The sequence below is a fragment of the Salmo trutta genome, chromosome 15 (assembly GCF_901001165.1).
Source record: "Salmo trutta chromosome 15, fSalTru1.1, whole genome shotgun sequence".
Taxonomy (NCBI): Eukaryota; Metazoa; Chordata; class Actinopteri; order Salmoniformes; family Salmonidae; genus Salmo; species Salmo trutta.
This window is the reverse complement of record NC_042971.1, coordinates 36,069,890-36,097,000: the sequence shown is the minus strand read 5'-3', so window position 1 is coordinate 36,097,000 and position 27,111 is coordinate 36,069,890. Positions and strand designations below refer to the sequence as shown.

The window sequence follows — 27,111 nt, the reverse complement described above, 5'->3', positions numbered from 1 at the left end:
TCTTTCCTCGTTGACTTTGATCACACAATTCACAGTATGAAGCACATTTTTTTCCAATGTATGTCTATGATAAGATGTAGCTATTTCTGTTATAACCACAGTTTTCAAAGCTTTTAATAGGCTTTTTTGACAACCATGAACTCGTTCAGTCATCTTGTCACGTGACAAGTAGGCGTTTTATGAGGCCTCGTGGTATTCTGATATAATTTACTCGGTTGTCATATGCGGAACTTTCAAAAATACAGCTATCAAAATACATTTATTACAATCGTACTGATACGCCACTGCATACATAGAAGGAAAAATACAAAGATATACAATTGTGCACATTGTACTGAGATCAGAGATCAATGCGCCAAGCGGTGTCGATTTCCGCTTTACAAAGGTGTTCTTCCTGGTTTATGAACACTCGGGCAACTACACCGCTCAACAAATCAACTTTTTACGGAATGAAATAATTAAATTACCCAGCTAGGTACAAAGTTAATTTAAAGACTTTGTGCAAATATTAAGCTAAAGATTCAATACGGGTGGATTTCTGATTAATTGCACGATGCACGATTTATTCTGAACCAGTGAGTGCATGGATCCCAAAATGCCCAACCGCTGTGCCGCACCAAACTGTAACATCTATACAGATAAATCAGACGTCCCATTTTTCAGATTTCCATTGGACTCGGAGCGGTAAGTGCAATGTAGTTGGGTTAGATGTAAATAGTGTACAATCCACTACACACGATACTTTTTAAAGTAAAATTGGCATTCTTCATTAGCTAACTAAATAGCTAGCTGGTTGATCCATTGAAACCTCTAGAGCTTGCTAGTTAGCCTAGCTTGTGCTAACGTTGACGGTAATGGCAAAGATGGGTTGTTTGCTAGCCAGCTAGCTAGCTTGCTAAAAGGCTATTGTGGTTAAGGAAACCGTATTAATTGTATAACGTTAAGGATGAACTATACGTCTGTTTTAGTGAGAGGGTGATCCCTGGTCAGCCCTCAAAGTTATGAAAGTTATCTTTAATCTGACAACATCCTCATCATATGTTGTACTGTAGCTAGCTAGCTAAATTGGGTAGTCAGATTAATCAAGTTGTAATACACAATTAATTGGTATCAGTGATGTAGTGGTAAAACAAAGGTGGGTAAAACTATAAACTCCAGTGGGCGATCGAGATCAGACGAACAACCACCGATTTTAAACCAAAACATTACATTTTTAGAACTGCATTGTTTGATTCCATTTTCATGCAGGTCAATAGGGAAGGCCTAATGTAATTTTATGTAGTTACACAATGCACATCAGGTTGCCCTCCGAAAAATATTTATTTGGACTGGACACTAGGAAAGTCCAGAGAAATAGGATGTGGAGATCATTATATTGAAATGTGTTATCTTTTTAATCACGTTCATGTTCTTGGTATCTCATGTGAGCTGCACTGCAATTCTGTATTGTAAAATGCCCCTGTATAAAAGGCCCATAGTTGTATTCTATATGCATTTGAAGAGAACATGTTATTGTGTTTGATACGTTTACAGATTCTCTCAGGGATCCCATTTTAAATTTCAGGGGACCCCAAGTTTGGGATCCGCTGTAACCTCTGCTTGCTTCCTCTGCTGCCTTCTGCATTGCAGCCTGCCTCACCCCAGTCTGCCTCACCACTGTCTCTCACTACTCGCTGTAAAGCAAAGTAATTTTTTGTGAATCTATGTAGCCCATCTTTTGTTAAGAGTATAGCTAGCTTAATTTCAGTCAATTGCTCCTGCTGAGGTCAAGATCTGTTTAACGTTAGCTTCTAACGCCATCCTTCTTGCCAGATAGCCATCTGACTGAAATATCAGCGAATATTTTCTTTAAGAATGTAGTAAAGTAAAAGTCATCAAAAATATAAATAGTGAAGTACAGATACTCCCCAAAACTACTTAAGTAAAAATACTTCAAAGTACAACTTAAGTACTTTACGCCAGTGGTCTGGGCTGAGGTAGTTCGTTTCACGTCTGTGCCTGGGCAGAGTTTGACTTTGGACAGAGTGGTGAATGAAGGCGCTTCTAACAAGATAAATCCGGAGGGAGTAGGGGAACATAACGAGCATACCTGACTCATGATTCCACTCTTCGCAGAGAGGCAGTCACGATTTTGAACTCCGATCAATAATATTAACATTGTGACCGTTGAGCAACGCTGGGAACGCAATAATAAATGTGTGAACGTTAATTAACGAAATAAAAATGTGCGTAGACACATATTAAAAAGGTGCGTAAACTGTGTTTACCCTCCACTAAATCCCAAATGGGTCTATATACAGCCTAAAACAATGCTTGCACAATCGTGTACATGTTCCTACAAGCCAGAATGTTGAATAAATTACATTTAAACTTACTCTACGGATTGTCTGCACGGTTTGTCCTTCCCCTGCTTGAAATCTGAGATAAAATATCTTCAGCAAAGTAGCTAGTTATTGTTTACCCAACTTTTTGGAGGGCGAGTAGGTATAGATGGGTTAGCTGACAACGTCACGAAAACGATGCGCATGCTTCAGTGGAGCAGAAGTCCGTGAGTTGTGATTCTGGATGGCCAGATGGCTACGACAAACTGCCATGTGGGGAATCGTGACTCGTTTCATGTTGTTTTTGATACCATATCTTGTTTTGAGGTATTTTTGACTGATTTCATGTCAATACTAATAGCTAGCTAACCAACAACTGTAACAATGTATTTGAGACAGGTGCACATGTATGTTTTCAATAAGCATTGGATACAAAATATAGTTAACAATCTAAGCCAACCCCGTCTGTTTTGCCCCATAGTTGCGCATGCGTCGGTTTTGTTGCTAAACAACCAAACCGTCTATAGAGGTCGCCAGCTTGTAGTCCTAAAAAACATTAATTACTTCAGCCATTCCTATGGGGAAAGTAGAGAGTTTTATGATAACCGTAGACCTTATTTTCGGGGTTTAACACAGGCTTACGAGATCTTACACGTTTTGTTCTATGACATTATCTATCAGTCAGTTATCATGATCAGAAGGATTACTTTATCCTATCCCAGGTATTCCTTAAAGAGGTGGGGTTTCAACAATGCAGAGTTAAAAATTAAGACAAATATTTGCTCAATAAAAAGGAAATAGTAACATAATAACGATACTATATACAGGGAGTACTGGGTGTATTTAAAACTAACTTTACTTTGGTGCCGAACCATATACCTACCGGATTCTAAGAAGTTTGGTAAACAATACTTTCCTGTGGATATTTTGTTTACATTTTTGAGCAGTTGAAGGACAAACCGCGCACACAACCAGTAAAGTTTAAATGTAATTTTACTCAACATTCCGGCTTGTAAGGAACATTTACATGATTTTGAAGGCATTCGTTTCTGGCTGTAAATACAAATGTTGTATTACATCTTGTTTAATCAGACTAGCTTGCAGGCTATCTAGCTTTGATGTAGCAGGTTACACCCCCTCCCCATGTTGATGAACGTCCAGTTTATTAGGTACACCACCCTCTTCAGGAAAATGGTTCTCTCCTACAGACAGTGAGTCACGTGGCCGTAGCTCGCTATATAAAACAGGCAGACAGGCATCGAGCATTAAGTTTCGGTTCGATTGAACGTTTGAATGGGCAAAACTAATGACCTAAGCGACTTTGAGCATGGTATGATCGTCGGTGCTAGGCACGCTGGTTTCAGTATCTCAGAAACGTCTGGCCTCCTGTGCTTATCACGCACGACAGTGTCTAAAGTTGACCGAGAATGGTACAACAAACCAAAAAAATTCCGGTCAGCGGCAGTCCTGTGATCGAAAAACAGCTTGTTAATGAGAGGTCAAAGGAGAATGGCAAGAATCATGCGGGCAACAAACAGGCAAATAATGGCGCAGTGCAACAGTGGTGTGCAGAACGGCATCTCGGAACGCACAGCTCGTCGGTCCTTGTCACAGATGGGCTATTGCAGCAGACGACCACACCGGGTTCCACTCCTATCCGCTAAAAACAAGAAGTGGCTCCAGTGAGCATGTGATCATCAAAATTGGACGATTGAGGAGTGGAAAAACATTGCCTGGTCCAACGAATCCCGTTCACCGTTGCATAATGCTTATGGCAAAGTCAAGATTTGGTGTAAGCAGCATGAGTCCATGACCCCATCCTGCCTGGTGTTAACGGTACAGGCTGGTGGCAGTGGTGTAATGGTGAGGATATTTTCCTGGCACACGTTAGGTATCTTGAAATGTTGGGTTCCACGACCCGAAGAATTCAGGCTGTTCTGGCTGCAAACCGGGATCCGACCCGGTACTAGATGGGTGTACCTAATAAAGTGGTCACTGATTGTACATTGAATCAATGCATCAAGTGTGTGAGCTTCATGAATATAAGCTCCCCGAAAATGGTGATTATACATTTTACCTTACAGAAGTCAGGGCAGGCCTAGCCCCACAAGTTTGTCATGTATACAGTTAATAACTGTAAGTACAATTATTTTAACCATAACATTCCGACTTAACATTGTAGAAGCCTACCAGCCGCAAGATGGCGCTATTATTCCTTTTACATCGTTTGTCTTCTTACATCCGACTTTAATGTGGCCAGCCGACAATACACGTCCCCCATGGACCGGCTCGTACGTAAAACAACCTTCATTCAGGATGCATCGGTTTCCTCCTTAACTCAGGTTAATGGCTCGTCAGTGGGAAATTGTGTACTGTCTTAATAAAACACAATTTTCCCCGTCCGTTTTCTGATTTTCTGACAAATTCCGGATAGTTACACACAGCGTGAGTCCGTTTACCCCTGGCTGAAAGCGCACCACAACATCCGGAAGTAGAATTAGCCACTGTAGCATGGTGGTGGTGGAAGTAGTATTAGCCACTGTAGCATGGTGGTGGTGGAAGTAGTATTAGCCACTGTAGCATGGTGGTGGTGGAAGTAGTATTAGCCACTGTAGCATGGTGGTGGTGGAAGTAGTATTAGCCACTGTAGCATGGTGGTGGTGGAAGTAGTATTAGCCACTGTAGCATGGTGGTGGTGGAAGTAGTATTAGCCACTGTAGCATGGTGGTGGTGGAAGTAGTATTAGCCACTGTAGCATGGTGGTGGTGGAAGTAGTATTAGCCACTGTAGCATGGTGGTGGTGGAAGTAGTATTAGCCACTGTAGCATGGTGGTGGTGGAAGTAGTATTAGCCACTGTAGCATGGTGGTGGTGGAAGTAGTATTAGCCACTGTAGCATGGTGGTGGTGGAAGTAGTATTAGCCACTGTAGCATGGTGGTGGTGGAAGTAGTATTAGCCACTGTAGCATGGTGGTGGTGGAAGTAGTATTAGCCACTGTAGCATGGTGGTGGTGGAAGTAGTATTAGCCACTGTAGCATGGTGGTGGAAAATGTTTTATTAAGACCATATTCATATTTTGCCCGTTTTCTTTTCCCACTGATAATCCATTAAATGGAGTTAAGGAGAAAACCAACGCCTTTTCAGCCTGAATAGAGGATGTTTTATGTACAAGCCTGTCCATGGGGGGGACGGGTGTATTACCGGCTGGGCTCACTGTGTCGACACCTAGCGGTCGTAAGATATTTGGAAGAACTATGCCCTCTAAGGGTCTCTGCGCTAGAGAAGCATTGGAATTAGAGGTCAACTGCCCCTAAAAAGCAACTTCGCATTTTGAAAACGGCATATGTGGCATCGATATGAGTCAAACATTTATTCTAGTGTCAAAATTGACTACAAAGTGTAAATAGGATCATTTGGCAAGTGTCTTCACTGACATTTTTAACCTGTCCCTGACCGAGTCTGTAATACCTACATGTTTCAAGCAGACCACCATAGTCCCTATGCCCAAGAACGCCAAGGTAACCTGCCTAAATGACTACCAACCTGTGGCACTCACGTCTGTAGCCATGAAATGCTTTGAAAGGCTGGTCATGGCTCACATCAGCACCATCATGAGAAACCCTACACCCGCATCCTGCCCCAACAGATTGTTGGTCAATTTCTTCAACCAATGATCAAGTCTATATAATTATCAAACATACATTAGTAATGGAAAGGAAACACTCTTTGTTTAAGTATCACAATTATCCTTTAGTAATGCAATTGTAGGCAGAAGTTGGTACAGAGTACAGTATATGATAGCTCTCCCCAGGTTCTGCAAAATGACTAAGACATCCTGTAACTCATATAGCCTCTTCCAGTCCTCCTTGCGTGAGTTTCCCTGGCAACAACATTTTAATAAATCTAACCTCCCCCTGACAGCAGCAACCATCTTCTCAGCAATTAAAAGCTCAGAAATGGGTTTGACCGAAACTTGACCTTTCATCACAAGTATAGGTTCATAACAAGGTGAACGAGTCCAAGCATCTTCTGACAGGTGGCTGTTTTCATCAGGCCTGCGGCAGCCTTGTTCTCAGAAAACCAGTCGTATTCTCAGAACCTCAGATTGCCAGGTGGGGCCCAGACAGGAGGAGTATGTATGAACGTTGTAGGTTTCCGCCTTCTGATAATGTCTGAAGGGCACAACACTCAAACAGGTGTTAATACACACACACAGAGGTCTCCTAGAAGAGAAGCCCTTACAGTTAATCATAACACAATTTGTTAACCCTTTAAAAGGTATGAGGCCTCGGTTTAACCCTCTTCAAGATCCACAGATGACGCAATCTCAATTGCACTCCACACTGCCCTTTCCCACCTGGACAAAAGGAACACCTATGTGAAAGTGCTGTTCATTGACTACAGCTCAGCGTTCAACACCATAGTGCCCTCAAAGCTCATCGCTGAGCTAAAGACCCTGGGACTAAACACCTCCCTCTGCAACTGGATCCTGGACTTCCTGACGGGCCACCCCCCCAGGTGGTAAGGGTAGGCAACTTCACATCTCCACACTGATCCTCAACACGGGAGCTGCTCAGGGGTGCGTACTTAGTCCCTTCCTGTACTCCTTGTTCACCCTCGACTGTGTGGCCAAGCATGATTCCAACACCATCATTAAGTTTACAGACGACACGATGCTGGAAGGCCTGATCACCGACAACAATGAGAGCCTGTAGGGAAGAGGTCAGAGACCTGTCAGTGTGGTGCCAGGACAACAACCTCTCCCTCAATGTGATCAAGACAAAGGATAGACAGGCTACTTTAGGAAACTTTCTGAATGAACATATAGGCCTATAGAGAATCAGCAAACTCTCTCACACACACACACACACACACCTGTAAAAGGACACTTTAATCAAAGCCACCAGCGTATGTCAGACACTAGCAAATATTTCTCCTTTCCTTAAAACGTAGGGTAACTTGGGGAAACCACTTTGTCACAATGTTTTTTTAACCCTTTCCCTGGATGCAAGTAGTCTTGATCAACAAAAAATTGTTTGTCTCATCTCAACTTTTTAAGTCACTCCATCAAAACGATTTTGAGGTACATTGATCTAATATTTTGTAATTTAGAAAGATTTATATATACAGTACCAGTCAAAGGTTTTGACACCTACACATTCAAGGGTTTTTCTTTATTTTTTATTATTTTCTACATTGTAGAAGAATAGTGAAGACATCAAAACTATCAAATAACACATGGAATCGTGTAGTAACCAAAAAAAGTGTTAAACAAATTACAGTACAGATCCATGATGAAATTCGTTACCACAATTCTGTTACTGGGTGTAGGTCCACTTCACTTACTGTAGTTCAATAACCAAAATATTTTTTTTTCAAACCCAAGGTTTCATATAATAGCTGACACCTCATTCCTTCTGCAGACATATTTGTATCTTAATTCTGAGCAGATTAAAGTTTTATTTGGGAAAACTTGGTCATGCAAAAAACTGAGGGAGAATGTACCGAAATTCTGTACCGAAATTCTGTTACCTAACTTTGCATCTGCACAGTTCTTCCAGTAAATGTGTTTTTGTAAACATTTCTGTGTAAAACGTTTTAAAAGTAGGCCTTGTTCATAGAGTTGTATGATGAGTTTAACGTTGAAATCAATGTTTTTGTTTGGAATAGATGTTTGTGTGAGGAAAAATCAGTCTCAGTGCAATTCCATTACCGTGGTTTACGGTAGTACACCTACCTTCCATGTCGCTAAACAGTCACAGGACGGTTTGCTAGTGATACGCAGATAGACCTTTTCATCGGTCTAGAACATGGGGGCAGGACTATCCATATTGCAGTTTTGAAATCTAATCCTGTGAATTTTTCTTTTCAGATGTAAACAATGGTTAAATAATTGTCATCGATCTGACTTGGAGCCAAAAACCCCTGAGGAGTTACACAATTCCTTCCAAATTTGTGCAAATCATTTTGAGCCTTCCTTGATCTGTCGTGACGTAAGTATTATTATTTACTGAAGAGACCAGTTATCAAGGGCTGAGAATTGCCAGGGACCTCACAATAATATATTATCACGATACTTAGGTGCCTATATTGTGACGCTCCCAATTCTATATGAATTGCAATTCGATACTGCTATTTGATGTTGCAAACATTGATGCAAGCGGAATTGCTCAATATCTGTCTGCTGCAGAGAGCATGAGAAACTTTGTTTTGATCAGTCATGGAAGTAAGTGTTGAAAACATGTTATTGGCTCACTTTTCTTTTTAAAGATGGAGAACAAGCTATAGGATGACAAATACCTGAGTTTTGGTGCAGGTACAGCTGACTAGCGCTAACTAACGCTACCTATGTTTTTTCTGTTGTTTTTTTATTTTTTATTATTTTTTTACAAATTGATGCCTGGAGTCAAAGTATCTATCATATCATCCAAAATAAAATTGTGATATGTAAATACAGATTTTTTCCCCCTCCCCATCACTAGTTACAGTGCATTCTGAAAGTATTCAGACCCCTTCCCTTTTTCCACATTTTGTTATGGTACAGCCTTATTCTAAAATTGATTAATGAAAATGTTTCCCTCATCAATCTACACACAGTACCCCATAATCACAAAGTGAAAACAGGTTTTTAGAAATGTTTGCGAATGTATTAAAAATAATAACGGATACCTTATTTGCATAATTATTCAGACCCTTTGCTGTCAGACTCAAAATTGAGCTCAGGTCCATCCTGTTTCCACTGATCATCCTTGAGAGGTTTCTACAACTTGATTGGAGTCCATTTGTGGTAAATAAAATTGATTGGACATGATTTGGAAAGGCACACACCTGTCTATATAAGGTCCCACAGTTGACAGTGCGTGTCAGAGCAAAAACCAAGCCATGAGGTTGAAGGAATTGTTCGTAGAGCTCCGAGACAGAATTGTGTCAAGGCATAGATCTGGGGAAGGCTACCAAAAACTTCTGCTCCATTGATGGTCCCCAAGAACACTGGCCTCCATCATTCTGAAATGGAAGAAGATTGGAACCACCAAGACTCTTCCTAGAGCTGGCTGCCCGGCCAAACTGAGCAATCAGGGGAGAAGGGCCTTGGTCAGGAAGGTGACCAAGAACCTGATGGTAACTCTAACAGCTCCAGAGTTCCTCTGTGGAGATGGGAGAATCTTCCAGAAGGACAACCATCTCTGCAGCACTCCACCAATCAGGCCTTTTAACGCAGTAAAAGGCACATGTCAGCCTGCTTTGAGTTTGCCAAAAGGCACCTAAAGGACGCTAACCATGAGAAACACAATTCTCTGGTCAGATGAAACCAAGATTGAACTCTTTGGCCTGAATGCTAAGCGTCACGTCCGGAGGAAACCTGGCACCATCCCTACGGTGAAGTATGATGGTGGCATCATCATGCTGTGGGGAGGTTTTTCAGCGGCAGGGACTGGGAGATTAGTCAGGATCAAGGGAAAGATGAACGGAGAAAAGTACAGAGAGCTCCTTGATGAAAACCTGCCCTCAGACTGGGGTGAAGGTTCACCTTCCAACAGAACAACGACCCTAAGCACACAGCCAAGACAACGCAGGAATGGCTTCGGGACAAGTCTCTGAATGTCCTGGAGTAGCCCAGCCATAGCTCAGACTTGAACCCGATGGAACATCTCTTGAGAGACCTGAAAATAGCTGTGCAGTGACGCTCCCCATCTAATCTGACAACCTGACAGAGCTTGAGAGGATCTGCACAGTAATGGGAGAAACTCCCCAAATACAGGTTTGCCAAGCTTGTAGCGTCATACCCAAGAAGACTCATGGCTGTAATCGCTGCCCAAGGTGCTTAAACAAAGCACTGAATACTTATGTAAATGTGATATTTCCGTTTTTTATTCTTAATAAATGTGCAACATTTTTCAAAAACCTGTTTTTGATTTGTCATTATGGGGTATTTTGTGTGGGTTGATGTGTGTGGAAAAACTATTGAATCCATTTTAGAATTCGGCTGTAACGTAACAAAATGTGGAGAAAGTCAAGGGATCTGAATGCTTTCCAAATGCACTGTATATTGCAAAAATAAAACATTCATTTTACATTTTCATTCAGTTATATTGTTCAGGAATTTATTTTTATCTTTATTTAACTAGGCAAGTCAGTTAAGAACATATTCTTATTTTCAATGACGGCCTAGGAACAGTGGGTCAACTGCCTTGTTCAGGGGCAGAATGACAGATTTTTACCTTGTCAGCTCAGGGATTTGATCTTGCAACCTTTCGTTTACTAGTCCAACGCTCTAACCACTAGGCTACCTGTCTCCCCAGGAACCGGGCGGCGTCTTGAGTTACAGATGAGCTGTTCAGGTGGTGACTCATCTATGCATTAGCTAATAGACCCATTGACCGGGTTTGGGATGTAGGATATATCATACTATGGCTGACTCTGTAAAACGACAAATTTCACTGCACCTTGTATTATGTACATTGCTCTCAGAATAAAATCTCTTGCACACTAGAAATAATGTCTTGTCACATGCTTAGGGGAATCAAAAACTATTGTAGAACAGGTTTCCCACATACTGTGTGACGTGATGTGTAAGTCATGTAGACCTTTGTTGGGACTAGCTTAATCATAATGCACTAGGTCTATCTGAAGACCACTGGTAGGTCTGTATTAAAAGGTCATGCTTCTCCCTGTGGGTTCTTACTCTCAGGCATGCAAAAGAGTGGCATTGAAATTGTTATAATTATTTGTTTCTTTCTTTTTCAGAGCACTTTAAGAACATCCTTGAAAGAGGGTGCTATTCCAACCCGATTTGATTTTACAAGCCATTTGAACAATCCATCAGGCCACAACAGGAATAAAAGAATAAGAGAACCTGTAAGTATTGTCATGTTTAAAACACACAAGTGGTTTATAGTGTCCCTTATAAGGTCATGACCCTGAATGTTGTACCCAATATAGTCATCCTAACCTGATCTCAGTAAGTGTATAATCTGATACTATTGCATTAATTCCAATTTACATCTAAGTATGTCTTTAATCCATTTAGGCTGAGGCAGAGCTTGCATCCTTGAAGAAAGCTAAAGGGGATTGGTTTGGTAAATCTATTTCTTCTCATTTGTTGTTTGTTTTACCATAAGAAGAAAATATTTCCGTATTTGGCCACTCGCTGCAAAATGATATCTATTTTCCTACCAGAAATGACATGTAATTGGGTAGCAACTAGTAGTGTATAGTAATGTGGTCTGTATTGTCATAGGCTATATGTTAAGTTAGGAAAGTACACCTTTTGATAGGGTATTTGTAGAAATGGCTCAACATATTTATTCAGTAACACTTTTTTTTTTTTTTCTTGTCCATGTTTTCTCTTTTACTACAGAAGATGAAGCTCCATCTGAGGTGAAAGATAAGCCAGGAGAGAATAGCGCAACATGTGATTTACAGCAAGAGGAACAAAAGAGAGAGGATGTTGCCAACTCCAAAGCAAAGGAAATCCTTAAAGTCTACTTTAAGGAAACCCTTGCCTTCACTGGATTCAGCATAGGGAACGATGCAAACCCCAACACAGATGAACCAATGGGAGACCACAGAGGACAACAGTCTCTCAACCCCGTCTGTGTTGAAAAAATCGACCAGAAAGAAGTCCTCCAGTTCAGCGAGGACCTCATGCGGGAGGAGATCCGGAACAGTTTGAGGTTGGCACGCTTTTTCTCCATCCTGCTTCAAGATGTGACAAACATCGAGGGAAAAGATCAGATCCCAGTTTTCATCAGGTCCGTCACTGTGGCAGGGTTCCCTCAGAAACACCTCATGGGGTTCCTGCCCTGTTATGCAGATGCTGAAGGTCTGTTTTACATGCTGCTCTCAGAAATTCGGAATAAGTGGGGGCTGCGGATGGAGCATTGTCGAGGACTTACCTACCTGACCACAGGCGGTTTATGTCAGAAAATGAAGGATCTCACCAGCAGGATTCTGCAGGAGTTTCCTCAGGTAGTGCTAGCACCTAGTGACCCATACGCCTTTAACATGTGGCTAATCCGCTCCATGCCCATACCTTATATCCAGAAGGTTGTGAACACAGTGGAGGAGGTCGCCACAATAATTAGAGGATCCCCAGATCTTTGGGAAAGACTGGAGGTGAAAATCAAGTCTTCATACAGCCACCTTAAAGGTGAAGTGGACAGGATCATAGAGGCTTCCCAGAACACCTGGGAGTATGGTGTTGATGCCTTCCAGACCATGTTGGACATTCTTGAACCATTCCTTGCCTGCATCAACGAGGTGTGCTCGGCTGCGAACGCAGACACCGCTACTTGTGAGCAGATGGCCAAGCTCAAGCCGATCCTGAAGAACTTCAATTTCATCATCACCCTGGTTGTTCTGAAGAATACCCTCTGTTGCGTGAGTATCCTCAACCCGAGTCTCAGGGGAGCCATCAGCATCAGCAGCACCTTGCAGTACACAATCTCCAACGCCTTAAAGCTGGTCAACAAACATCTGCAGGAGATCGCAATATTCCACAGGAAGTGGTTTTCTGACGCAGTGGGCAGGGCTAAGAAGCTGGGAGTGGAGGTCGCTAGGCCGGATGAGAGCTCACCTGAGACTGGCGAGGCAGTTGCAACTGAAACCCCTCTGGAGGATTTCTACAGAGAGACTCTGAGCAGGCAGATCTTACTGTACCTTGTTGCGGAGGTAAAGAGGGTGTTTAGCACTGAGATGGTACGGATTCTAAGATGGCTCTCATTGGTGCCGTCTTACATGGCTGACCACAATTTCAGTATCCGCAGGGATAAAGTGGCGGACGCAAACTTGAACAACCTTGCCCGGCCTGACACGTTTTACGATGAGCTTGGTTGCTGGGAGGTGAAGTGGAGACATGCTAGTAAGCGGAGGATCCTGCCCACAACAGTGTTTGCAACGTTGAAAATCCCAGACATTGCATTTTACCCAAATGTGCAGAGCCTGCTGAGAGTTTTGGGCACCATCCCCTGTGTGAACGCAGAGGCAGACGTGTATGGGCAGTACAACATGGTGCTGGAGCGGTACCAGTCTTACCTGAAAGCCACACCGGAGGATCAGAGACTGTGCAACATGGCATTTGTCTATGTCAATCAAGACGTGCACTTCAATGTGGAAGACATGGTGGAGTCCTATGTGGAGAAGCATATTGACATATTGCAGTTTTTGCATATGGTAAGTTTATTTTAATATAAAGGTTATTGTGTTCTTGTTGTTTTTAAAGTCTTTGCTCTGCAATCAAATAAACTGAAGATTTCAAATAACTAGAAAAACTAAACAAAAGGAAAGTACTGTAAGTGGATGTTGGATATTTCTTAACTTGTTTTCTTACTAATATTTGCATTTGTAGGTTTCAGTTACTGAACAAAACCGTTATTTTGCTAATGCTTTTATTTTCTGTTCATAGGATGATGAGGTAATAGAGATGCAGCCTGAAGCTGGTAAGGAAGTACAATTATTAATATAATAATTTCATAATATTTATTGCACTATTGTGTAAATATCAAAATATTTGCATTAATACCTATGTTTTATTAATTATTCCTTCTTGGCTCATGCTCTTCACTGTTTTGTTTCAGAACCTGTCTCTGAGAATGATGGGAATCACACTCTAAAAGAGAATGTTGAAGAAACACAAGAAGAACCACAGGACATACCCTCTGAGATGGAGACCGAGAGAGTGGGGCAACCGAAACTCCCAGCCACAGAAACGAATAAGGAGGCACTCAAATCTGCTTTGCAGGTTGCTGTGACAGCTGCATATAACAGCCAGAGCAGACAGCCTGGTGAGGCCTCTGCTGAACAGGATGGCGAGGTTGAAGACTCATTGAAATATGTGTCGAAGTCTGAGATGGAAGAAGTTCTCAGAGTATGCGAGGATGCTGTCAGGGAGGGAATTCTTGTGGAGGTGGGCACTTCCTTTTTTTCTCTGTTCATTGACCGCGTTGTGAAGTTAGGGGAGAAAAAACACCTTCCTCTCTTCCTCAGGTTTGTGGACAGTTTTGATGTCATGCGATTGGAGCTCATGGGATTTCTGGATGTGGATCTTGACTGTGATGCCATGTCAGAGCGCATATTGGAAATTGTAACCAAAGAGTGGCATCTCGATTTGTGTTACTGCAGAGGTCAGGCCTACCTCGGATCCGGTGATGTCTCCTACAAGCTGAAAGCATTTGCCTGCAAAATCCAAGAAAAGTACCCCCTTGCAATATGCACACACTGCTCTTGTTACTCCTTTAACACATGGTGGTCAAAATCCACCCCTGTGTCATCAGTCAAACGGGCCCTGGATGTTTTTGAAGAGGTTTTGATGTTTTTTGGGAGCATGCCTATGCTTGAGAAACAGCTGGATCATGTCATTGCATTTGGTCTTAGGGAAAGCTATGAAAAGGTTCAAGAATTGCAGGGGAAGTTCTGTACCGTCTGGCAGGAGAAGCATGATTCCTATGAAGTCTTTGTGCAGATGCTGGAGCCCCTTGTCGAATGTTTGGAGAAAATCAAGAGCAATCCACAGAGGTGGAAATCCTCACTCTCTCTAAAAGCTGGAGCACTGCTGCGTTTGATAAGGGACTTTGATTTTATTGTGCCCATGGTAGCCCTGAAGAACACCTCTTCCTTCACCAGGGAACTGAGTGCAGGACTCCAGAAGGATCATTTCAGCGCAGCATCCCAACTCTGCCAGATCAGTGGTATAGTGGCTACTCTTAATAGGGTCAAAACAAACATCAAAGTATTTCACCAGAATTGGTTTGACGAAGCTTGTGCGCTCGCCCAGAGTCTAGGTGTGCAGATAAAAGTGCCTGATAATTCCTCTGCGTCCAGGGATAGCATGATGAAACCAGCTCTGTATTACAAAGATGCACTAAGTGTGCCCCTAGTGGACAACCTCACCAATGCTGTTAAGGATCATTTCTCTGAGGACCACAAGGAAGCCCTAAACTTCCTCTCCCTGGTTCCCTGCTCTGTGACTGTGAGTTACATGTTTGAGATCCTGAGGTCAAAGCCTCCTCTCTACGCCAGTGATCTGCCTGACTCCGACAACTTCTTCACCGAGTTGTGCTGCTGGAGGGTGAAGTGGAAGACCAAAGTTGCATCCGTGACCATCCCAGACACCATCTTTCAGACTCTCCGTCTGCCACTCATGCAATACTTTGGGAACATCAACACACTGCTGAGGATCATGTCTGTGCTACCCAGCACAGTACTAGAGAACTGTGGGGAAGTGATGCGCCACAAGATGTTCCAGGAATACCTAAGGAACACCAGCCCCAAGGACAGGTCCCCATGTCTGGCCATGCTGCAGGTGGGAACCAACTTCAACAGAGATCTGGACCGGATGGTGACTAAGTGCTTGAAGGTCACTCCCCAGGCTTTAGAGGGCATCTGCTTGGTAAGTTTTCACTGTTGAAATAAATGTCCATGATTATTATTTTGTCTAATCTGTTAAGCCTATGTAGTCTTTCAGAGCAGCCTATACTGAAATGTTGTCTTTTTAAAATAAATTATTTCCTTTTTGTCTTTTTTTTTTTTTTTTTTAGGATAAGGAATCCAAAAGTCTGATGAAGAACTCTGAAGGTATGTTATAGAAAATATTTGTTACAATGAATCCCCATGTGACCATGTAATAAATATGTATGGTAAAACTTACCATTTAGTATGTCGGTAATAGGGATGGACCTAGGTTTTGTCAAGTGACTAAATAAATTAACTCTCTGATAGAACATTATAGAATTTGAACTGAGTAAATTGAATTAAATAATTTACCTTTTATATTTTCAGTCGATCATGGCAAAGATGGAACAGAGGACCTTGAGAATCAGTCTTCTGACAAGAAAGAGAACCAGGAAATGAAAGCGGTGGATGAGAATGGGCACACTGGAGATAATCGACAGAGTTTGGAAATGGTTTTCAGATTGGCTGCACGTCTAGGGAAAAAGAAGTGCCAGCTCTCCGAACTCTCCAAAGAAGATCAAGTCCTTCTCATCCAGGATCTCGGCCTGTGCCACTGGTTTGGAAGAGATGGCAAGTTCACGCTTAACATAGGAGAGGAGGAAATGGTAGAGCTTCTCACAAAATCCATTAGGGAAGTCATACTCTTAGAAATACAGGAGTCCCCCTTCTTTTCTCTTATCACAGATAAACCTGTTATAATTGCTAATAAGAGCTATCTGCCTGTCTTCGTCAGATATGTTGGGGAATGTGCCCCCAAGGTAGAGCTCATTGGTTTTTTGCGATTTTTTGAAACCTGTGACGTTGATGTTCAAGCCAAGAATCTTTCAGCAACTCTAACCGAAGACTGGGGATTGCCGATGAGTCAGTGTCGTGGACAAGCGTTCATGCGCATGGGCTCAGGTTGTCACAGCCTGAAGAAGATGTCTTTGGAGTTCCTCGAGAGCTATCCTCTGTCTGTCATCACACCCAGTGAGTCTTGTGGCCTTGCCTGTTGGCTAGCAGGAAGTGTACACTGCCCACCTGTCACAAAGATGCTGGGAATTGTGGAAGATCTTCTACTGTTCTTTGACCAGTCACCTGGACTGGAGGCAGAGCTAGCACAGGCCGTGGATGGGTTACTGAATACACCTCGGGAGGCCTTGGAGGAAATTCCAGAAACCTGTTGCTCCAGGTGGAAGAAGAGGGAGGACTTTTTTGATCTCCTAGTCGACACATTGGAGGGAGTCTTGAGTTGCCTGGATTCAGTTAGTTCCAGCGCCACGGGCACTATGTCACTACATGCACAGGTCCTCGCCACTGCTTTGAGAGAGATGGATTTTGTCGTCACACTTGTGATCCTGAAGAATGCCTGTTCTCCTCTTCGAAACTGCAGCACTGTTTTCCGCTGTGGTAACCCTGCTGACATCATCTGTGAAGTGGAGAAGATCGTACCAATCATAGAGACCCTGAACAAGATGTTGGAGAACATAAGCACTGTACACACACCTTGGTTTGAAGAGGCATTCCAACTAGCATCCAAGGTGGCCCCTCAGCAAGTGTGTTTCCCAGAGGAAGCTAACTCTTACGAGTCTCCAGAGGTCTACTACAGGGACAACTTTAGCGTTCCTGTACTGAGCTGCCTCATTGACGAAATGAAGTACAACTTCTCCGACAGTCATTTGAAAGCCCTGAAGCTCCTGTCTCTTCTTCCCACCTGCAATCCACAGCCCATTTCAGAGCCAATCCGCGCAGAGTCCACCGACAAGCTATACAGTCTCTACCTGTCTGACCTCCCTGATCCTGACACAGTAGAGCAGGATATCAGTAACTGGGCCACAGTGTGGAAAGAGAAATATCAGGACATGTCACCACCAGCTTCTATCTCTGAGATACTGCTTCACCCAGAATCTCAAAGCCATCCCACAGTGACAATGCTGCTCAGACTGGTGGCTGTTCTACCCAGCGTCAGTATGGAGTGGGACCTCATGAAGACCACCCTGAACTCCATGAGAGCTCTGCTGAAGAACACGGTCTGCAAGGGCAGCAAAACCGACACTGTGATGCTTCTCATGCATTACCCAACTGTTCAAAGACTAAGGGAGGTCATTGAGAAATGCATCGAAGTTGACCCAGAAAGCATCCCATGTCTTGAGCAGGTAAATGAACAGCAATACTCCTTTTAGCATTCCAATGATGATGCTTTAAGGACTGATTTTATTGATATACAGTGAGGGAGAAAAAGTATTTTATCCCCTGCTGATTTTGTATGTTTGCCCACTGACAAAGAAATGATCAGTCTATAATTTTAATGGTAGGTTTATTTGAACAGTGAGAAACAGAATAACAACAAATAAATCCAGAAAAACGCATGTCAAAAATGTTATAAAATTATTTGCATTTTAATGAGGGAAATAAGTATTTGACCCCTCTGCAAAACATGACTTAGTACTTGGTGGCAAAACCCTTGTTGGCAATCACAGAGGTCAGACGTTTCTTGTAGTTGGTCACCAGGTTTGCACACATCTCAGGAGGGATTTTGTCCTACTCCTCTTTGCAGATCTTCTCCAAGTCATTAAGGTTTCGAGGCTAACATTTGGCAACTCGAACCTTCAGCTCCCTCCACAGATTTTCTATGGGATTAAGGTCTGGAGACTGGCTAGGCCACTCCAGGACCTTAATGTGCTTCTTCTTGAGCCACTTCTTTGTTGCCTTGGCCGTGTGTTTTGGGTCATTGTCATGCTGGAATACCGATCCACGACCCATTTTCAATGCCCTGGCTGAGGGAAGGAGGTTCTCACCCAAGATTTGATGGTACATGGCCCCATCCATCGTCCCTTTGATGCAGTGAAGTTGTCCTGTCCCCTTAGCAGAAAAACACCCCCAAAGCATAATGTTTCCACCTCCATGTTTGACGGTGGGGATGGTGTTCTTGGGGTCATAGGCATCATTCCTCCTCCTCCAAACACAGTGAGTTGAGTTGATGCCAAAAGCTCCATTTTGGTCTCATCTAACCACAACACTTTCACCCAGTTGTCCTCTGAATCATTCAGATGTTCATTGGCAAACTTCAGACGGGCATGTATATGTGCTTTCTTGAGCAGGGGGATCTTGCGGGCGCTGCAGAATTTCAGTCCTTCACGGCGTAGTGTGTTACCAATTGTTTTCTTGGTGACTATGGTCCCAGCTGCCTTGAGATCATTGACAAGATCCTCCCGTGTAGTTCTGGGCTAATTCCTCACCGTTCTCATGTGCATTGCAACTCCACGAGGTGAAATCTTGCATGGAGCTCCAGGCCGAGGGAGATTGACAGTTCTTTTGTGTTTCTTCCATTTGCGAATAATCGCACCAACTGTTGTCACCTTCTCACCAAGCTGCTTGGCGATGGTCTTGTAGCCCATTCCAGCCTTGTGTAGGTCTACAATCTTGTCCCTGACATCCTTGGATAGCTCTTTGGTCTTGGCCATGGTGGAGAGTTTGGAATCTGATTGATTGATTGCTTCTGTGGACAGGTCTTTTTTACAGGTAACAAACTGAGATGAGGAGCACTCCCTTTAAGAGTGTGCTTCTAATCTCAGCTCGTTACCTGTATAAAAAAACACCTGGGAGCCAGAAATCTTTCTGATTGAGAGGGGTCAAATACTTATTTCCCTCATTAAAATGCAAATAAATTTATAACATTTTGACATGCGATTTTTTGTTGTTGTTATTCTGTCTCTCACTGTTCAAATAAACCTACCATTAAAATCATAGACTGATCATTTCTTTGTCAGTGAGCAAACGTACAAAATCAGCAGGGGATCAAATACTTTTTTCCCTCACTGTACAGGTTTTTTTCACGCTTAAGTGTTTTTTTTCGGAACGCCTATGTCCAAACGCAATTTTTTTTAATATATATACAGTACCAGTCAAAGGTTTGGACACACCTACTCATTCCAGGCTTTTTCTTTATTTTTACTATTTTCTACATTGTAGAATAATAGTGAAGAGATCAAAACTATGAAATAACACACATGGAATCATGTAGTAACCAAAAAAGTGTTAAACAAATCAAACTATTTTATATTTGAGATTCTTCAAAGTAGCCACCTTTTGCCTTGATGACAGCTTTGCACACTCTTGGCATTCTCTCAACCAGCTTCATGAGGTAGTCACCTGGAATGCATTTCAATTAACAGGTGTACCTAGTTAATTTGTGGAATTTCTTTCCTTAATGCATTTGAGCCAATCAGTTGTGTTGTGACAAGGTAGGGGTGGCATACAGAAGATAGCCCTATTTGATAAAAGACCAAGTCCATATTATGGCAAGAACAGCTCAAATAAGCAAAGAGAAACAACATTCCATCATTCATTTAAGACATGAAGGTCAGTAAATCCTGAAAATGTTAAGAACTTTGAAAGTTTCTTCAAGTGCAGTTGCAAAAACCATCAAGCGCTATGATGAAACTGGCTCTCATGAGGACCGCCACAGGAAAGGAAGACCCAGAGTTACCTCTGCTGCAGAGGATATGTTCCTAAGTTACCAGCCTCAGAAACTGCAGCCCAAATAAATGCTTCAGAGTTCAAGTAACAGACACAGCTCAACGCCAACTGTTCAGAGGAGACTGCGTGGATCAGGCCTTCTTGGTCGAATTGCTGCAAAGAAACCACTACTAACGGACACCAGTAAGAAGAGACTTGCTTGGGCCAAGAAACATGAGCAATGGACACTAGACCGGTGGAAATCTGTCCTTTGGTCTGATGAGTCCAAATGTGAGATTTTTACTTCCAACTGCTGTGTGTTTGTGAGATTAGATTAGGTGAACGGATAATCTCTGCATGTGTGGTTCCCACCGTGAAGCATGGAGGAGGAGGTGTGATGGTGTGGGTTGCTTTGCTGGTGACACTGTCAGTGATTTATTTAGAATTCAAGGCACACTTAACCAGCATTGCTACCACAGCACTCTGCAGCGATATGCCAGTCCCACTAAGCGTGAACCAGATGGGATATCATTTGTTTTTCAACAGGACAATGATCCAACACACCTCCAGGCTGTGTAAGAGCTATTTGACCAAGAAGGAGAGTGATGAAGTGCTGCTTCAGATGACCTGGCCTCCACAATCACCTGACCTCAACCCAATTGAGATGGTTTGGGATGAGTCGGACCGCAGAGTGAACAAAAGCAGCCAACAAGTGCTCAGCAAAACAAATGAACTCCTTCAAGACTGTTGGAAAGCATTTCAGGTGAAGCTGGTTGAGAGAATGCCAGGAGTGTGCAAAGGGTGGCTACTTTGACGAATAGTTTCACTTTTGTGGTTACTACATGATGTACTATTTCATAGTGTTGATGTCTTCACTATTATTCTACAATGTAGAAAATAGTAAAAAATAAATAAAAACCCTTGAATGAGTAGGAGTGTCCAAACTTTTTGATATATACAGTGAGCACCATAATTCATTGGACAGTGATCATTTTTTGGTTATTTTGGTTCTGTACTCTAGCACTTTGAGTTTGAAAGGATACAATGACAATCAGGGTGAAGTGCAGACTGTCTGCTTTAATTTGAGGGTATTTTCATACATATCGGATGAACCGTTTAGAAATTATAGAAGCTTGTGTACATAGTCCCCCCCCATTTTCGGGCATAAAAAACATTGGACAGTTTAACATAATGTAGAATAAAGTAATCATTGTTAATATTTGGTTGCATATCCTTTGCATGCAATGACTGCTTGAAGTTTGCAATGCATCGACATCACCAGACGCTGGGTATCTTCCCTGGTTATACTCTGCCAGGCCTGTACTGCAGCCATCTTCAGTTCCTGCTTGTTTCGGGGACTTATTGCCTTCAGTCTCCTCTTCAGTATGTAAAATGCATGTTCAATTGGATTCAGATCCGGTGATTGACTCGGCCAGTCAAGGATTTTCCACTTTTTGGCCATCAAAAACCCCTGCGTTGCTCTAGCAGTATGTTTAGGGTCATTGTCTTGTTGCATGATGAACTGCCGTCCAATGAGTTTGGAGGCATTTGGTTTTATCTGAGCAGATCAAATATTTCTGTAGACTTCAGAATTCATTGTTCTACTTCTGTCTGCAGTCACATCATCGTTGAAGACAAGTGAGCCTGTTCCACTGGCAGCCATACAGGCCCAAGCCATAACACCCCCTCCACCATGTTTCACGGATGAGGTGGTATGCTTTGGATCATGGGCATATATTTTTTTTCTCCACACTTTCCTCTTTCCATCACTCTGGTACATGTTAATCTTTGTCTCATCTATCCACAATACTTTTTTCCAGAACTCTTGGGGCTCTTTTAGGTGCCTTTTAGCAAACTGTAATCTCGCCTTTCTGTTCTTCAGGCTTATCAGTGGTTTGCATCTTGTAGTGTACCCTCTGTAGTCCTGCTGGTGTAGTCTTCTACGTATGGTAGACTTTGAGACATCTACACCTGCATCCAGGAGAGTGTTTTTGATCTGTTGGGCTGTTGTCAGGGGGGTTGTTGGGGGTTTTCTTCACCATAGAAAGTGTTCTCCAGTCATCCACTACAGTGGTCTTCCTCAGTCTACCGGGTCTTTTGACATAATTGAGTTTACCGGTTGTTTTTAAAAAAAAAAATTATGATGAACCAAACTGTTGACTTGGGTATGCCCAGGGTTTTTGTAATGTTCCTGATTGATTGATTGATTTTCATTTCTGAGCCTTATTACGGCCAGCTTCATTTGCATCGACACTGCTGTCTTTCTCATGTTGTCACACCCCAACAACAACCTCCAAAGGCAATAGCAAAGTCTAGAATCAATACTATTCATCAACAGCTCTCCTGCATTCACTAACGATACAAATTAATACACCTGCCTAACGACACACATCTGTGAAGCCAATTCAACAAATACCTGTAGTACCTTAAAATGGGGGGACCATGTACAAAAGGTGCTGTCATTTATAAACGGTTCATCCGGTATGAAAATACCCTCAAATTAAAGCTGACAGTCTGCACTTCACCCCCATTGTCATTGTATCCTTTCAAACTCAAAGTGCTAGAGTACAGAACCAAAATAACAAAAAAATGGTCACTGTCCATTGATTTAGTTTTGTTTGAATCCCTTTTTTTGTAGAATTGCATGAAATTTGCTTTAAAACAGCTACATTTTGTCACTGTGGCCAACAGGAGGGCCTTTCAAATGTTCAGTCATCGACCACACCATTTGCCAGGCCCATGGCCACGCCCACCACCTGAGCCCCATTTTGATAAAAAAAAATCCCTAGTATAGATATGCATACAATTATTTTATTCATGAGTTGTCAGTTTTACAAACAGACAGATAATAACAGTAAACAATACAGCAAGATCACCCCCCCCCCAATCCGCTGGCAAAGGAGAGATATGCATAGCAAATAAATGTGTTTTAAATGTACTCAATTCTGTTATGTAATTTAGGTGAAGAAACAAATGAAAGGTCTGAATCTGGAAAGTGGTAAGTGAATGTTTAAATCATGAAGATTCATCATGACATATTCTACATGAAACTTGTAATAGTATGTACTTCAGAGTGAAAATAAGGGAAAGAGGGGTGTTTATTTGTGTGTGTGTGTGTGTGTGTGTGTGTTTTAGATTTCAGAGCTTTTGATGTAAACCCTGATGAGAGACATGAGCAGACAGTTGAGGAACACCAAGCTAATATGGCAGAACAACCCCTTGCAGGAGAGTTGCAAGCGGAGGACGGCGTGCTGATGGCGGAGGACGGCGTGCTGATGGCGGAGGACGGCGTGCTGATGGCGGAGGACGGCGTGCTGATGGCGGAGGACGGCGGCGTGCTGATGGCGCAGGAGGACGGCGTGCTGATGGCGCAGGAGGACGGCGTGGCGCAGGAGGACGGCGTGGCGCAGGAGGACGGCGTGGCGCTGGCGCAGGAGGACGGCGTGGCGCTGGCGCAGGAGGGCGGCGTGGCGCTGGCGCAGGAGGACGGCGTGGCGCTGGCGCAGGAGGACGGCGTGGCGCAGGCGCAGGAGGACGGCGTGGCGCAGGCGCAGGAGGACGGCGTGGCGCAGGCGCAGGAGGACGGCGTGGCGCAGGCGCAGGAGGACGACGTGGCGCAGGAGGGCGTCGCGCAGGCGGAGGAGGGCGGCGGGCTGATGGCGGAGGAGGGCGTCGCTCAGGCGGAGGACGGTGTTGTAATGGTAGAGGACAGGGTCGTAGGTCAGAGGCAGGCTATGTCTTTCTATGACCCACCTGTGCGTGAGGAAATACTTAAGGAACTCTGGGACTCACAGTTCTTTACAATAATAACGGAACAGGCGGTTGAGATTGAGGGACAGCTCTACGTCCCCCTGTGCATCAGGTACTTGGACAAACAGGACACTCAGTGCGAGGAGACTGTAGCTTTCATCCCGTTCAGCCAGGACACTGCTGTCTTGGCTGATGCTATTGAAACAGCCCTATCAGAGAAATGGGGGCTCAATATGGAGTACTGTAGAGGGCAAGCTTTGCTAAGTGTTGGTGAGGTAGGGTCTCAGATGAGGGCTGTCTCTGCTGTAATAGCCCAGAAATACCCCCTGGCCATGCAAATGGTCAGCTCTGCTGTGTCTCTGAATGTGTGGCTAGCCAGGTCATCTCCTGCAGTGGCTGCAGCAGACTGTGCAGTGTCTGTAGAAAACATGTTACAGTGGCTCACAGAGGATGCAGAACGACAGACCAAACTAGAAGAGGTGATCATTGCCATATTCCAACATGATGAGGGAAAGGGTAATGAGCTTAGGGACAAGCTTATTAAGAACTGGGAGAAGAGTCATGATATGCATGATTTGATGGTAGAGCTCCTGGAGGTAGTCATGCTGTGCTTGAATGAGCTGAAAAGTGAGGAGAATAGCTTAGGGAGTGGCCAAGCACTGCTTTACTTCAATAAAGTCAGACGTTTTGAGTTCATCTTCTCGGCTGTCGTGCTGAAGAATGTCCTAAGCTTGACCAAAAAGCTGAGCCAATCTCTTCAAGGAAAACCCCTAGATGTGTTGCTAGCAATGAATAGCTTGCCTGATCTCCTAACTTCCCTCAATGAATTGAAGAGCGATATCGACACACATCACAAGGCCTGGTTCAAGGAAGCTGTCTCTTTAGCTTCCAAGCTGCAAATAACGTTGTTGCACTCTGCGTTGCTGGAACCCCTGAGTCAGTTTTACAAAATGGCGGTGAGTCTGAAGGTGATAGAGCACTCCATTGCTGAGGTCAGTGAGTTCTTCACAGAGAAGGTCCTCAGTACCCTGAGGTGCCTGGAGATTGTGCCTTACGCCATGTCAAAGCTAGAAAACAGCAGTGTAAATGCTCACGTTTTCCGCATGTACAAAGATGACATGCCTGACCTGGTCTCACTCCCCACAGAGATGAAGTCTTGGAGAGAGAAGTGGTTAGATCCCATGTCCGGGTATCTTCCAGCCACTGTGCTCGACACCCTGAAGGCATCAGACATTAGGAGCTTTAGTAACATTGAAACCCTCCTAAGGCTCCTGGTCATCCTACCATTTTCCCGGAGGGAGAGTACCTTCAGGCAGGGAAAGAGAAGCCTCCAGGGGTTCATACAACAGGAGACCAGGTCCCTTTCTGAACTTCATCCTCTGTAAATAAGTTGGTGTTCCCTCAAGCTGTTATTAGCATAAAGCAGGTTTCTGAGTTGGTGTCCTATACTGCTGACCCACTGTACCCTTGAGTAAATGTCCAACCTAATTTAGGTCTCAATAAACATTTTAACTTACTAGAAGACATTTCCCTGTATACATGAATGATCTAAATATTTTGGTCATTTTATTCATTGTTTTTTATTATAACATTTTTGTTTTAAGTTGTTTGGATAATTGTACTGCCTAATGGGACCAATGTCTTGACAAAAAAAGCAATGCTCACCTGAGGGTTACCAATGCTTGTGTGCCTTTATGCAAAACTAACAGTCAACCCCATGAATCATAAAAATACAGATGTCTGAAAATGACAGTCCCATCAGGCTTTTTGAAATAACTTTTTTTGTCAGCACCAAATAACATTGGACTGAATTTAAGAATCACTTGCATCAATTCACTGTCAATAAGTTGTATCATTCTCTTCCTTGGCACAAATAGAAATGGTTAGTTCAATCATGTAGATGTATTTTATGATGGTTTCTTGTCTATTTAGGAGAGTTCATTTTCTGTAAAGAATTCTCCAAATACTGTCTCCTTAAGAGTTCAACATTCATATATATTTGTCAAAAAAGGAAAATAAAGTTCTAAAAAGACTCAATGTTCTTATTGAATGACTTCACATTGCGGTAGCAGGCATACCATCATGAGTAAATCAATGTTCTTATTGAATGACTTCACATTGCGGTAGCAGGCATAACATCATGAGTAAATCAATGTTCTTATTGAATGACTTCACATTGCGGTAGCAGGCATAACATCATGAGTAAATCAATGTTCTTATTGAATGACTTCACATTGCGGTAGCAGGCATAACATCATGAGTAAATCAATGTTCTTATTGAATGACTTCACATTGCGGTAGCAGGCATAACATCATGAGTAAATCAATGTTCTTATTGAATGACTTCACATTGCGGTAGCAGGCATACCATCATGAGTAAATCAATGTTCTTATTGAATGACTTCACATTGCGGTAGCAGGCATACCATCATGAGTAAATCAATGTTCTTATTGAATGACTTCACATTGCGGTAGCAGGCATACCATCATGAGTAAATCAATGTTCTTATTGAATGACTTCACATTGCGGTAGCAGGCATAACATCATGAGTAAATCAATGTTCTTATTGAATGACTTCACATTGCGGTAGCAGGCATAACATCATGAGTAAATCAATGTTCTTATTGAATGACTTCACATTGCGGTAGCAGGCATAACATCATGAGTAAATCAATGTTCTTATTGAATGACTTCACATTGCGGTAGCAGGCATAACATCATGAGTAAATCAATGTTCTTATTGAATGACTTCACATTGCGGTAGCAGGCATAACATGAGTAAATCAATGTTCTTATTGAATGACTTCACATTGCGGTAGCAGGCATAACATCATGAGTAAATCAATGTTCTTATTGAATGACTTCACATTGCGGTAGCAGGCATAACATCATGAGTAAATCAATGTTCTTATTGAATGACTTCACATTGCGGTAGCAGGCATACCATCATGAGTAAATCAATGTTCTTATTGAATGACTTCACATTGCGGTAGCAGGCATAACATCATGAGTTAATCAATGTTCTTATTGAATGACTTCACATTGCGGTAGCAGGCATAACATCATGAGTAAATCAATGTTCTTATTGAATGACTTCACATTGCGGTAGCAGGCATACCATCATGAGTAAATCAATGTTCTTATTGAATGACT

General features: G+C 42.9%; 1 protein-coding gene across 2 annotated transcripts; it reads left to right on the top strand.

Moving 5' to 3' along the window:
- The first annotated feature begins 142 nt into the window (after nt 1-142).
- On the top strand, nt 143-25,990 carry LOC115148896 (uncharacterized). Of its 2 annotated transcripts, none has more exons than XM_029691194.1 (11): nt 143-684; nt 8,194-8,314; nt 11,067-11,177; nt 11,350-11,398; nt 11,680-13,493; nt 13,726-13,759; nt 13,898-15,708; nt 15,857-15,893; nt 16,098-17,905; nt 23,169-23,205; nt 23,433-25,990. In XM_029691194.1, exons 1-11 carry the CDS (start codon nt 584-586, stop codon nt 25,340-25,342), a joined length of 7,833 nt encoding a protein of 2,610 aa, XP_029547054.1. In that variant the 5' UTR covers nt 143-583; the 3' UTR covers nt 25,343-25,990. The 2 variants fall into 2 exon arrangements, with proteins under 2 accessions (XP_029547054.1, XP_029547053.1); XM_029691193.1 differs by having other exon boundaries at nt 23,343-25,990.
- Nucleotides 25,991-27,111: the final 1,121 nt, after the last annotated feature.